This window comes from Oryctolagus cuniculus, chromosome 13 (genome assembly GCF_051225735.1).
Source record: "Oryctolagus cuniculus isolate XC-2025 breed Fujian yellow rabbit chromosome 13, ASM5122573v1, whole genome shotgun sequence".
Lineage (NCBI taxonomy): Eukaryota > Metazoa > Chordata > Mammalia > Lagomorpha > Leporidae > Oryctolagus > Oryctolagus cuniculus.
In genome coordinates this window covers 59,968,329-59,982,117 of record NC_142879.1, presented here as the reverse complement: position 1 = coordinate 59,982,117, position 13,789 = coordinate 59,968,329, and the positions used below count along the sequence as shown (strand labels likewise).

Here is a 13,789-nt window from a genome sequence, read left to right as displayed (position 1 = left end):
GTGTGCACCTTCCAACTAGAGGAAAGCATGGCTAAGAATATGTCTCATTGGCTTGAATTTTGAAAAAAATTGTAGTTATCCTTACACAAGGTTTTTTTTTTTTTTTTTTTTTTTTTTTTGGACAGGCAGAGTGGACAGAGAGAGAGAGAAAGGTCTTTCTTTGCTGTTGGTTCACCCTTCAATGGCCACCATGGCCGGCACACCGCGCTGATCTGAGGCCAGGAGCCAGGTTCTTCTCCTGGTCTCTCATGGGGTGCAGGGCCCAAGCACTTGGGCCATCCTCCACTGCACTCCCGGGCCACAGCAGAGAGCTGGCCTGGAAGAGGGGCAACTGGGACAGAATCTGGTGCCCCGACCGGGACTAGAACCTGGTGTGCCGGCGCCGCTAGGCAGAGGATTAGCCTATTGAGCTGTGGCACTGGCCGTTACACAATGTTTTGAAACGTGCATAAGCAGGTATCACAAGTTTTTTGGGAAATGTGGGTTTTAATTCCATTTTCCGTGATTTTTTTTATGCCTTGAATATATTATGGCTGGTTAAACCAAGCCAATTAGCACATGAATTACCTCAAATGCTTATCATTTTTGTGTGTGTTGGGGAGAGGGGTTGAGATCATTTAACATGTATTTTCTTAGCAGATATTCAAGTTTTTGATACATAACTGCAGTCACTCTGCTATATATTGTTGATCTCATGAATTTGTCCCCTTACTGAAAGTTTGTGTCTTGAATAATGTCTCTCCCAATCAGCCTTCCCTGCTGACTTTGAAAAGTAATATTCTAGGTATTTTTGCCATATATAAAATTCCATATTCAGAGAGGACTGTACTTACATACTAATGGGATAAATTAATTGATCAGACATATAAGAGTACTTGGTTAACATGAAGTCGTAACTATTATAATTTAACTCCTGGCCCACTTTATCTAATACCTTTGCGAATTATTCCTTGTTTTCCCACTCTATTTTTTTTTAAAGATTTTTTTTTGAAAGGCAGAGCTAGCGAGAGAAGGAGAGATGTTGAACATGAGGGATCTCCATCTGCTGACTCACTTTCCAAATGGCCGCAATAGCCAGGTTTGGGTAAGGCTGAAGCTGGGAGCCTGGAACGCCATCCAGGTCTCTTGCTTGGGTGGAAGGGTCCCAAGTACTTCTGCTGCTGCTTTCCCAGGCGCATTAGCAGAGATCTTTATCTGAAGTAGAGCAGCCAGGACTTGAACCAGTGCTCGTATGGGATGCTGGCATTGCAGGTGGTGGTTTAACCTGCTGTGCCACAACTCCAGCCCCACCACTATACATCTTTTTACAGACAGTTCTTGACTTAACTACTTTGCTTGAAATGTGAAACTTCCCTTGATTTGACCATCTTTAGGTACCTGCTTAGATACTACATGATTGCCACATGGCAATATCTACAGTCTTTCATGTCAGCAAGGACGGAAGATAACTAGACGTGACATTCCTCCTAACTAAAGTTTTGTACTTTTTCACAAATATCTTTCCACTCCCAACTGCCTAGCTACCTCTATTCTAATCTGATGCTTTAAATTCAATTTTTTTTCCCAGGTTTCTTTCTGCTCATAACAAGAAGTCTTTCAGGTTCAACAACGTTGCAAATGACAGGATTCCCTTTTGTTTTTGGAATGCAAAATAGTGGAGGCGTGTTGGAAAAAGGGTTAATCATTCAGTTGTGTATGCTCCACATTTTATTCATCTATTCATGGACTCCTTGGTTGATTCCATATCTTGACTATTGTGAATAATACAGCTAAGACCATGGGCAGAAAATCTGATTTTTCATTTAGATAAATCCCCAGTAATGGGATTAATGGGATAACTGAATCATACAGTTCTTAAAGAACTTTCATATAGTTTACTATAGTGGCTAGATTAATTTTCATCCCTACCTGAAGTGTGAGAACATTAATTTTCCTTCATGTTTTTTAAAATGTCTTAGACACAAATAACATCTCATAAAGTATTATTTTCCTAATAAGTAGTGGTGACTGTTTTGTCCATAAATCTGTTATCTGTATATCTTGAGAAACATCCCTCCAGGTCCTTTTGCCCATTTTGAAAAGATTGTTTTCTTGCTATTTGGTTCCTTGTGTTTTAGATATTAATCCCATATGAGATGTAGAGTTTACAGATAATTTCCCATGCCATCAGTAGTTTGATTTTATAGTGAATTAGAATTGAGTAGCACCCTTCTAAGCTTATTAATAGAGGATGACGGGGTACAGTGAAGAACCTATAACTTTCCTAGTATCTGAAACTAAGATAAAACAGGGTAGATGAGCATAGACAAGATCTAAGTCTAGTTTAGCTTTTCTTCTGGCTTGTCTCCAACTACAGCTGCTTGTCTACAAGGGACATAGGATAATGAGAGCTCCCTTACAAAGGTGAAATGAAGGGAAGATTATGAAGGGAAGATTATGCAGTGACATCTGAGGCATTCGAAATAAGACTATATTGCCACATAAATGCTTTACCCAAGGTATAAAAATATAGTCATCTGGTTTGCCTCTAATATTCTTTAGTCAAATGGAAGAGATTTGCCAACTACAAATGTCTTTCACTATTGTTAGAGAATAACTTGTAGTGGCAATATGTTTTGTAAGGAATTACTGGAGAGAAGATATTGAAAATTGGACAAACACCAAAAATAAAGTTAAAGAATGGGAACTCCAGAGAATAAGTTACAAATTTAAGAAACTATATACTACTAAATTATTCAAGTTAATAGTCCCAACTGATATTTCCTCTTAGAGCAGTGATTCAACTTTATTCTGGGTATTATTGGCCAGATCCTAGTCAATGCATAGGTATTTTAACAGTTTTCTCCTCAGAATAACATTTCTTTGTCTGTGGATCAGACTAAGCTTGAATAAAGACTATGGTTAGGAAACCAGGAACACTATAGGTATGGATGTTTCATAGGATCCTACTCCAATAACTTCGAGAGTTTTCATTCTTATGAGACTGACATGCTACCTACTGCACTAATGAAGCTCCTTTCAGTTATTTAAGAAAGTGTATGGGAGGTGGTTTTAGCTCTTTGGATGTTCATGCAATAATTGGAGTAGCCTTAAGCACTAGAACTGCTTTCTTCCTGATTAAATCCAGAAAATATCTAGTATTCACTTGCAAACACCCCAAAAAGGAACAAGTTGACCCAGATACTCTACACACTAGATGCTATGATAGACTAGCCTTCCTCTCAAAAACCCTGGTTTATCAAAAACAATTTCGTTTAGAGGACCCTACATACTTGCTTTGTTTGGTAACAAATGGACAGTAAGCTAAGTCAGGGCTGTATATTTCTCAGAAGAATGATAATACTTCAATTCTTTACTAACCAACTTAACTATATTTTGCTTTATTTACCAACTGACATTTGATTTAGTTATTGGGACATTTTTCCCAGTTTAGTGCATTGCACCCAATGCATAGAACAATGCCTGTCACACTGTACATCCGACATACATGAGGTGGTGAACTTGAGTCATGCTGTAAAAGGTTGTAGCCAGATGTTGCCAGAGAGCACTTAGAACATGGTAAGAATTAGTTTAATATGACTTAAAAGGGATATACTATTCATTTATTTGAAATCAGCTGGGCTCCCGAGTTTTCCCAGTGATTTAAGATTAATATTTAGTGTGAATACTGACCACAAGTCTTCATTTGCATGTTATACTGGTTGTCTGGTATTAAGTATATGAACATGTTATATTGAAACATTTCAGTTATAACCACAAGTAAATGAATTAAAATTTATCAAACTTGGTTACTTGGTTCTTAAACTTGGTTACAAACTGCTGCTACTACTGCTATGGAAGATGACTGTTCTTCCCTTAAATAGTTCTCAGCACACAATGAAGCAGTTAGACTTTTGCATCTTTGCTTAACCCTGTCTCTCCAAGAATCAGGCAGCCAAGTCAAGGATAACCTTCGTTCAAGTTGAGTCTGTCTCCTCCACTGGGCATCTGGTTTCCTCTGTAGAGCCAAGTTATTATGGAATATGCGTTATAGGTACCATCATTGCAGCATAGCAGGTCAAGCTACCTCCTATGATGTTGTCATCTCATGGGTACCAGTTCATGTCCTGGCTGCTCTACTTCCTGTCTAGCTCCCTGCTAATGACATGGGAAGAAAAGACGATGACAGCCAAAGTAGGAGATCTGGAAGAAGCTCCTGGCTTCTACCTGGTCCAGCCCCGGCTGTTGCCACTGTTTGTGAAGTAAAGCAGTAGGGAAAGAGCTCTTTCAGAATATTAAGAAAATTCTCTAAAGTTAAAGGATAGAAGTATAGCTGAAGTGTGACAGGTGACACTAGGTAAGGTATCTAGCCCAGATTTACAACAAATGTCTACCATTATTAAATTGTCATGAGGCTGAGCTAATACCAAAGCATCTGGAATAGCTACAATCACAGAGAATGTAATAAGTTGATAAGTTGAATAACAGCAATATTCATCCTGTGCCTTGAGCAGTTTGAAGCCAGGTTGGCTCGTCTACAAAGCAGCTGTTCAAAGACCAAGAACAAAACTTACCTTGCCAAAATGTCAAGTAACCTAGAAGTAACTCTGTAAAGACAAGTAGAGAAGCCTTATATAATCAGGGTTAGTTGCCAGTCTTTGGTGGAGTAGGGAATATAGCACCAGCTACTAGAGTTCCTTGAGTTGGATATTTACCTTGAGAAAAATCATATACCCTCCCCCTCATCATTTTTCCTTCCCCATCTTGAACTAGGAAGCCTATAATTTTCAGCTGAAAACTTAGCTGCTTCTGATGAGGTTACTTTTAGTTGACTAATTCATAATTTTTTTGACAGTGGACAGTGAGAGAGGAAGGTCCTCCTTTTCCGTTGGTTCACCCCCTAGTGGCTGCTGCAGCCAGCGCACCACACTGATCTGAAACCAGGAGCCAGGTGCTTCCTCCTGCTCTCCCATGTGGGTACAGGGCCCAAGGACCTGGGCCATCCTCCACTGCCCTCCCAGGCCACAGCAGAGAGCTGGACTGGAAGAGGAACAACCAGGACAGAATCCGGTGCTCTGACCAGGACTAGAACCCGGGGTGCTGGCGCCGCAGGCAGAGGATTAGCCTAGTGAGTCACGGTGCCGGCCCATAATTAGATACTTTATAGACATTGATTTTCAATGTCTCAAGATCAGCCTAGTCTTAGACTTCAAAAAATCTGGATTTAAACCTCAGCCCTGATATACGGTATCAGTGTCTGGGAGGGGTCTAAGTAGTTTTACTACCTTCTTGTGCTCCTGATGTACTATAAAGTTGAACACTAGTGGTCTAGGAGATTGATGATTAGTCATGTACTAGTTCTGCCTTCTTTTACTCGACATGTAAGAATTTTGTTCTGTAACCCTCCCCCCCTTTTATTGACTTTATCTTACTTGGTTGAGATTTCATGTTTAGTCTTGTACTTATACAGGCATAGCACCGCATCAAGTTGGCAACATGAACTGCCAAGAGCAGCCGAATCATGACTTAGTTAGAACCTTAAGCTCTTTACCTTAACAAATGACAAACACATGCTGGTGGTGCACTCTGGTTTTATTGATATATTTGGCCCAAGGAACTCATCTTCGTGTCCTGATTGCCACATAGGATACAAGCAAGGCTCCAATGATGAAGATCCCAGAAAGGCCTGCCACCCATAGAGCTCCAGGATGCACAGGAACACCTGGAGTGGAAAGATGGGTTAGTGTATAAAACCAAAGGATTTTGTCCTAACACTGGACATCTTGATGCTAGCCAGTTTCTTTTAAGGCCGCCATTAGTAGGGATAGGGAGTAGGGCAAATAAAGTAACTACCTAAACCACCCTTCAGTCTAGAGCTAAGTTAAATGAATGGGAGGAGACCTGAGTGTTTATGGAGCTTTTCTGAGGGATCCTCTGTGGCTTGAAGTAGAATCATGGGTCCCTTGCTAGAAATGTTAGCAGTACTGTTCTGGAAATTGATGTCCGAGTTTCTTCTTCCTGTTGGAGAAACAAGAACTAGTTATTTTTGCATGCATGCAGTGGAGATATTATAGTCCAAAGCCAAGTCTCTAGACTCAAGTTCCATTCCATGCTTTATGAGAGCCCTGTTAATGCAAACTGATATGAGATTTAAAACAATTGCCTCAGTTTTATGAGGATTTGGACATACATTGTCCAAATTGGACATTCCTTTCTATGGAAATGCCTCTTATATAAAGCATGAAAGTGTGTGGTTTCTCAATCCTGAGATCTTTGTCACATGGAAGGTAACTATTAAAATAGGAAGTGGTTTTAACCTACATCTATGCTTTTTTCCAGTCAAACTCAGGTGGCTTAGTTTAAGTAGGGATAATATCCAATTCAAATGATGTGTAAGTTTACAAAGTAGTATTTCCTTCCACTTTGACCATGGCCTTGTCTAAATATGATCAGAGTCAGTGAACTCAGGGGGCTTCCATAGCCTTGGCAGCTCATGACAAGAGCCTAGGGTGATTACTGATGCCATAAACAAGAGTGTCAATTTGTTAAGTCAACAACAGGAGTCACTGTGCACTTACTCCTCATGTAGGATCTTTGTCCTTAGTGTGTTGTACATTGAGATTTAATGCTTTAACTAGTACTCAAACAGTAGTTTTCACTTTGTTTCTGTGTGGGAGCAAACTGTTGAAATCTTTACTTAATGTATGCTAAACCGATCTTCTGTATATAAAGAGAATTGAAAATGAATCTTGATGTGAATGGAAGGGGAGAGGGAGTGGGAGAGGGAAGGGTTGTGACGCCATGGGGGGGAAGCCATTGTAATCCATATTCTGTACTTTGGAAATTTATATTCATTAAATAAAAGTTAAAAAAACAAAGTAGTATTTCCCAAATAACTACCCTTTGTTATTATGGTTTTGTTAAAAGCTGTTTAAATACTGAAATTCATAAACTTATGAAGCTTTTAAGTTAGAAAAGCAGTCGTTGACCAGGTAGAAGTACAAGTGTGCTGTAGATGCATTGGTCCTGACTATCTACAGACTAGCTGGCAAGCAGGTACAGACCTATTTGTGAGTTAACCAGCTGTTTTGTTAAGTTGACACATGTGTGGTCCAGTCTTGTTTGGCTCCTGGTTTAGTCATTTATATGGAAAGCTACAATTCAAAGGGTACCTAAGATTCACAGCTTAGGTTTTAGAAGAGCTAGGATTCTAAGACACTACTTGTCTTTTCTGTAAGCACTTACGCTGTAATAGGAAATCTTAAAGATAGACTTGAGTCATTTGGCTAGTAGTTATAGAACTTAGAAGTAGGATGCAAGATTTAAGTCTGCCCCCCAGTAGTATAAGGAGCTTCAGTACTTACGACTGTCAATAGGACAGGTTACCGTACAGGATTGTGTCCCAGTAGGCTGGCAGACTGACACACTGCAGTGCAGATATATCTGTGAATCCAAAGAATTTGGGCTATGTTTTATTACCATTGTGTTTGCAAACCTGCTTCATTTCCCCAAGAAAAGGAAAAAGTTCAGATAACTGTCATTGCCCCAGATGTCACAATATCCCTGAACTGGAGCCTGGGCAGCACATGTCAGTCCTATTAGGACCAAGTGTTGTTGAGGCAGCACTTGAGCCAGCCTTAAGGGACAACCTTGGCTGAGGACTGGTAGGACTAAGAAACAGTTGAGTGAATGACATTCAGAGTCCTACTGAGGGACATTGAAGGGAATACCATACCGGTCCTTTTAGAGCCTCCTTTGCCACTGAGGAATCCAGAAAGCTGAAGGTGGAAATGCTGAAGCGCTGGTGGTGAGAGGGGAATGGCAGATCGAAGGCTTCCTGGACTGGGATTAGCTGGGTTTGATAGTTGTCTCCAGTGTAAGGGCATCTAAGCCAAGAGACCCAGCAGTCAGAATGGGCTTCTAGGAGGGACTGCATGTAGATGTGTCAAAGAGCCACTTACCCCTTCACCAGTATGGGCCACTGTGGTTGATACAAGGGGTTCGTCCTTGGTGTGGCCCAACACTGATGCAGGCGTAGACCTAGGTATGGATCTGTCCTGTAAAGGATGGAAACATCCACGTAGATGGGATCCCGAAGTAACTTTACCACTGGGTAGTCATCCATGGTGTAGTAAGAGTGGTAGTCTTTATCTGCAAACAAGCAGAATAAAAGAGTGAAGTAAATTAAGCAGGTAGCAATCTTTATGGTACTCTAATCAGTCTGCCATCCCCATCTCTCTCTCAAAGAGTGTTTTGTTGTCTAGTTGGAGTCTTCATGCCCCAGAAGAGTGACAAGATTTAGAATGGAGCCAGAGGGCCTTACCTTTAGCAATCTGAAGTACCACAGTGAGGGGCCCAGGCTGGGTCTCCGGAAGTGGTGGTGGAAGAGTCAACACATGCATATCAACTGGGAGAGCACTGCTGCTTATGGAGTAGCTGCAGCTGACCCGGAGCCTGCAGAAGAACAAAGATCTTAGCTGGCTAGCTCTGGTCTATGGGAACCATCTTTAAGAACTGGGGGAGCCATTAAGTGCCAATTGTTATATAGATTAAGTGTGGTAGACATCACTCTTCCCCTTGTGGGAGCTGTGTTTTATTCGAGAGGCTAGTATCTAAATAGGACCAGAGAATGAATTGGAGATTAGAACCATTTGACAAACATAGTACCATGAGAAACTAATGCCTACTGCAGAGAGGGTGGTCAGGAAGGATCTTACAGGCAGCTTATGGAATTAGCTATCAAGAGATACAGGAGGGAGAAGACCTGCCCTAGAACAATGCTTAGAGGTAAGAAAGGTCTTTGTCAAGTTCCATGAAAGGACTAGTTTGAAGTTAGGCAGTACTGAATGAACAAAGGATTGAGAATGTTCAAGGAGAGCTGGCTGGAGAGGAGATACTCATAAGCCTGTTTCATGCAGGGCCTTGAGGGTCATCCTCTTTGTTAACTTTAAGCTATGGAAAGGAAACAAATCTTTCAGTGTTATCTAAGTGATAATGTGTTCAAGATATTGTTTGGGTTTCAGCATAGACAATGAGGGTAGAAGGGAATAGGACAAAATGAGAAGCAAATCTCAGTTCGCAGGCATAGCATGAGTCTAGTTAAGTTTGAGGCTTAGCCAGTTGGTAGCAGTCATACAGGTAGACTTCAGTAGTGAAGATATGGGACTCTGTCCAAAGCCTTAATTTACAAGTCACTGAGGAATTTAGTTTTTATTCATTTCAAAAGGCTGAGTCAGACAAAGTAGAGTGGGAAGGAGAGAGACACAGGCATCAATCTTGCGTATGTTGATTCACCCTCAATTGCTTCAACAGCCAGGGTGGGGCCAGGCTAAAGTCAGGAGCCTAGAATTCCATCTAAATTCTTCACATGGGTGGCAGGGGCCCTAGCACTTTGACCATTTTCTACCGCTTTTCCAGGTGCTTTAGCAGGGATCTCGATCAGAAGTGAAGCATTCAGGACTTGAACTGGTGCTCACATGGGCTGACAGTGTCAGGCAGGGCTTAACCTGCTGAACCCAACATTGACCCCTGAACAATATTTTTGTGTGGGGTCAGAACTTTTGCTTTATGGAGCATGGGAAGTCATTCTGGCCAAGCATAATCAGGTTAGCCAGATTTTACCTGAAGATGCTGTCACGGGTGATAGAACCACGGCTCCAAGTTCTCACTTCCCTAGTGGCAAGCAGCTCATTTTCATATATTGCTCTATCTCCAGTGATCTGTTAGAGGGGGCAAAGAGAAATCCCGTTATTCATGCTGGCCAGATGCTGTATATATTATTGCTGAATGCTGCTTTTCTGTAGGTTGTATTTCTGGATCCATGAACACAGGGTCACTAGCATGTGTTAGTGAATAGCCCAGGAAGGGATTGCTTTTCCTCACCACAACCAAGGATGGGAAGAGACTTTGAATCCTAATATAATCAGAAATTCCTTTCAGTATCCTTGCTAGTTTCCCCAGAGCAGTGCAGTCAGAACAATCCATTTTTTGGTTTTGTTTTTTCCATTTCATAAGGCGACAGCCCCTTAGCTTGATCAGAACCATAGTGCTGTTTGCTGCGTGTCTAGGGAGAAGGATTCTTTCTCAGTAACGGGGCATTCTTCTGCCCTAAACAAGCAGAAGTGTGCATTTCTGGGGCTGGCACAGTGGCACAGCAAGGTAAGCTGCTGCTTGTGACTTCGGCATTCCACAAGCACTGGTTCATGTCCTGGCCACTCTTTCCAATTCAACTTCCTGCTCATGGCCGGAGAAAGCTAATCATGGCTCCTGCTACCTACATGCGAGGCCCAGGTCGAGTTCCAGGCTCCTGGCTTCAGCCTGGTCCAGCCCCCACTGTTGTGGTCATTTGGGGAGTAAACATGCAGATAGAAGACCTGTCTCTCCCTTTCAAACAAAGGGAATTTCCCCCCGATATACCCTCCTTCATGACCTAGATAGTCTGACTCTCCCACCACTCAGAGCATTCTCAAATCCCCAGGTCAGAAACAAAGCCCAAGGCCACCAATCTTACCTGTCTTGTGGTACCACAGGCAGTAAATGGGAACAGAAACAGGACAAAGGCACGCGTTGCTACCACAGGCTGGCATTCACTGTCATTCCCGAAGACCAGGTGCACAGAATCCAAGTGCAGTGGGGGCGAGGACACATTCCGGGACACGGCGATGGAGAAGTGGCCCTCTTGGGTACAGTGTGAGGTCACTGAAACATCACAGTGGCTGCGTTGATCACACGTTATCTTTCCCACTACTGAACCTGCAGGACCAAAGTCTAATAGCTTCATTTTTTGACTAAGTTGTTCCCAGCTAATAACCTTGGTGCAAGTGCAGCTGTCACAGCTTAACTAAGGGTCTAGATAGCACCTGGGCTTGGCCTTGCCTCTATTCTTCACTGTGAAATCTTTGGCAAGGTATTTAGCCTCCTTATTTTCGCTTACTTTGCAAAATCGACTTAGTAGCACTTGAGTACTTTTACTCCTCAGAATTCAGAGCAGAGTATAGTGATTGCATTGATTACATGCTGAATGAGGCTAAGATTTATGTTAAACCTTGGAGCGTGATTTGGGGCACACAGCCTTAAAGTAAGGATCTGAGCATCTCTGACTATCAGTCACCAATAACTCTTCCTTGGGAAGAGGTTGCTGCCAAGTAGTAAGTACAGGGTTGTACAGTTAATTTTGAGTTCACTAAATGTTTATATGAGTTCTGGGAGACTGAGTGGTGGAAGGCTATAGAAGGCATTATATTTAGTGCCTAAGTGCTTTGGGGGCATTGGTTGTGTGTCAACCTCCATTCAGTTAATGTCTGCCTTGTGAACAAACTGTCTTTCCTTCTGGGTTTCTTTTTAAGTAGTTAGTGCTTTTCCTCAGCTGTTTTCAGACATGGTAATTCACTCACCTGTGTTTCCATAGTAACAGGCATTTACCTCTTCGGAGCTGTGGCAGCAACCTAGTTCCTCACAGTCTTCTTGTGAGATGGGTGCAGTAGCACAGGGCAGCCTGTCCTGCACTGGGACAGAGTCGCACAGTCCAGCATCTGGAGCTTGGGGTTGTAGAGAGCAGAGAGTCAAGGTAGGCAACTTCCAGGTTGGGCTTGACACCACCTCCAGTGTTAGCATTAGTGTTCAATTCCCAGGCATGCAGAGCGCTTCAACAAGCATACCCGTGTTAAGGTTAAGTAAAACATTACATCACCATGTTCGGTCCCCTAAAATTGATCTTTTAAAGATTTATTCATTTGAAATAGAGTTAGAGAAACAGACTTTGTACTATGTGCCCAATTAAGTGATCAACCAGGCACCAGCTGGGAGGGAAAGAGACTCGAGTCCTAGTCTTAGGGCACACATGGCTTCTCCCAGGCATTTTCCAGGTAATCTTACTAGCATCTGCTTCCTCTTTGAGAGCAATGAGTTCCTGGTCCTTGGTGAATTTTTGTTTGAATCACAGTTTGGCCACTCTTCAGTGATGGGCCCTTGGGCAAGCTGCATGCCTGGGAACAGCAGTAGTGCCCACGGAACTGGGTCAGGTTTAGGCGATGTAACTTACGAAGCCCCAACCACAGTGCCTCAACAGTCAGTAAACACCTGAGTGGCAGTTATCCTCGGGGTGGGCTCTGGAGGTGCGAGTTGGAAGAAAAGATCCTTCGTGCGGGTTTGTTAACACCCAGGGCAGTTAAGAGAAACCCTAAGCCCTCTTCTAGAGGACTATGTCCCACCCAGAACCTAAGTACTTCCAGCTTTTACCTGGGAGATGCATCGGACACTTAAGCAGCTGCTGCTTTGTAACCAGGTTTTGTCCAGCTGCGTCCACCTCTTCAACCCCGACCAGCATGACGTAGTACGGTTCCTGCGTAAGCAGACTCCAGGAATCAGTCTGGGTGGTGGCATAAGGAGGTCTCAGTGGCCCCGACAACTGGATTCTACTCACCGACTCAGTGACGTAGCAGCTGCTGTAGTTTGCTTCCAGTACCACGGAGGGGCCTGGACCCTCTCCTACCCGGGTGCCACAGTCAGTGTCATTCTGCAGCCTGTGCAATCGCCCTTGGTTGTCTGCAGACAGAGGGGTGGGGAGAAGAGAAGCAGAAATAGTTTCCAATTTCCATGGTCACTGGTGCAGCAAGAGGACAGCCAGCCAAGGGACAGCTGCCAATAAGATAACAAAATGGAAGTATCAGAAGTGCCTTTTATTTTAGAGTGCTCTGCTGAGAGAGGCTGTAGAGTTCATTAAAGGAGGAATATAATAGGACAGAAGACGAAAGAGTAACTGCAGGTAGGGGAGGAGACATTTCATTGGCTAGCTAAGCCAGGTATGTTGCCCAACTTACCCCAGGTTACAAGTACAGGGGAAGACCCTGTCTCCTGGTTCTGAAAATTTATAGTAAACTTAAAGTTCCATGGTCTACAGTGGAGCACACCAGGATCAGTAGGAGTCTCAGGCTTAGGTTGCTTGATCAGAGCAAATGATACAGGGAAACAGAGAAAGATGTACCCTAACAGCCACATGGTGCTACCAGGAGCCATCGTTGGCAACAAACATCCACCCCTTTCTTCACAAGAGCCAGAGACTTCTTTATATAGAGAAGGAAGGCTCACTTTCAGCTGTACTTCTTTCTTGCATGCAGGTGGGATGCTTTTGAAAATGATAATTCTAGCTTGGTTGGCTTTGTAGCATAGTCTGCAGCTGTATCACATAAATATCACAACCCAGGCGGTCTTCAGAGCCCAGGAAAAACATGGTGTCTTTAAGGTTAAAAAGAAAAAAAAAAGCCATCTCAGGTTTGCTCAGTTAACAATTATTCTGCAAGTTTATTGAGTTCAGACAGGTTCCCATTAGATGTTTGGGTATTCGTGGTATTTGAGTTTGGGTCTTTGTCCTGCCATCCACGAACTGCGCTGTTAGGGTAAGTTAGAGCTTCTCAAAATCTTGTTGTAATCATCTGTAAAATGGGAGTGCTATCATCTGGCAATGGTGCTCTTGAGGACTACGTGAGAGATTCTATAACAAATGTCTGGCATAGCACTGCTTAGCTGACGTTGGGAAAAAGTTGAGGCCGGCAAAGATCTTTGTCATACTCTCCACTCATTCGAAGAACTTAGCAGAAGTCACTGGGCAATTAGAGTCTGGCTTGAAATCCCCGAAAAACTTAAAGTGGGTTTCTGTGGATAGTTAATGTAAAACTTTTCTCTGGTCCTAAGAGAACCCCCACAACATCAGTCTGGATAAATACCAAAGCTGTTAGTGCTGTATTGGTTTTCCCACAGAATCTGCAGGGAAAAGGTGGATTAGTGCAGAAAATCCCTAACTTTGGTTTGCCTC

General features: G+C 42.8%; 1 protein-coding gene and 1 long non-coding RNA gene across 11 annotated transcripts in view; one reads left to right on the top strand and one right to left on the bottom strand.

The window, feature by feature from the left end:
- Nucleotides 1–5,553: 5,553 nt before the first annotated feature.
- ZP4 (zona pellucida glycoprotein 4) lies at nucleotides 5,554–13,215 on the bottom strand. 2 transcript variants are annotated; one of them, XM_089311221.1, is made up of 12 exons: nucleotides 13,066–13,215; nucleotides 12,401–12,522; nucleotides 12,217–12,319; nucleotides 11,373–11,516; nucleotides 10,490–10,677; nucleotides 9,601–9,698; nucleotides 8,303–8,433; nucleotides 7,941–8,130; nucleotides 7,715–7,865; nucleotides 7,344–7,422; nucleotides 5,881–5,997; nucleotides 5,554–5,701 (listed from the first exon to the last, which is right to left on the bottom strand). In XM_089311221.1, exons 1-12 carry the CDS (start codon nucleotides 13,088–13,090, stop codon nucleotides 5,598–5,600), a joined length of 1,452 nt encoding a protein of 483 aa, XP_089167347.1. In that variant the 5' UTR covers nucleotides 13,091–13,215; the 3' UTR covers nucleotides 5,554–5,597.
- A 14-nt stretch (nucleotides 13,216–13,229) lies between these two features.
- LOC103350916 (uncharacterized) overlaps nucleotides 13,230–13,789 on the top strand; it is a 171,463-nt gene continuing 170,903 nt past the window's right edge. For 2 of the 9 annotated variants that reach the window (XR_016219724.1, XR_016219725.1), the window contains exon 1: nucleotides 13,232–13,373. This is a non-coding gene — a long non-coding RNA (uncharacterized LOC103350916). Of the gene's footprint in view, nucleotides 13,374–13,789 lie in introns of all 9 variants that reach the window. The other 7 variants (XR_016219727.1, XR_016219726.1, XR_016219728.1 and 4 more) reach the window with 5 other exon arrangements.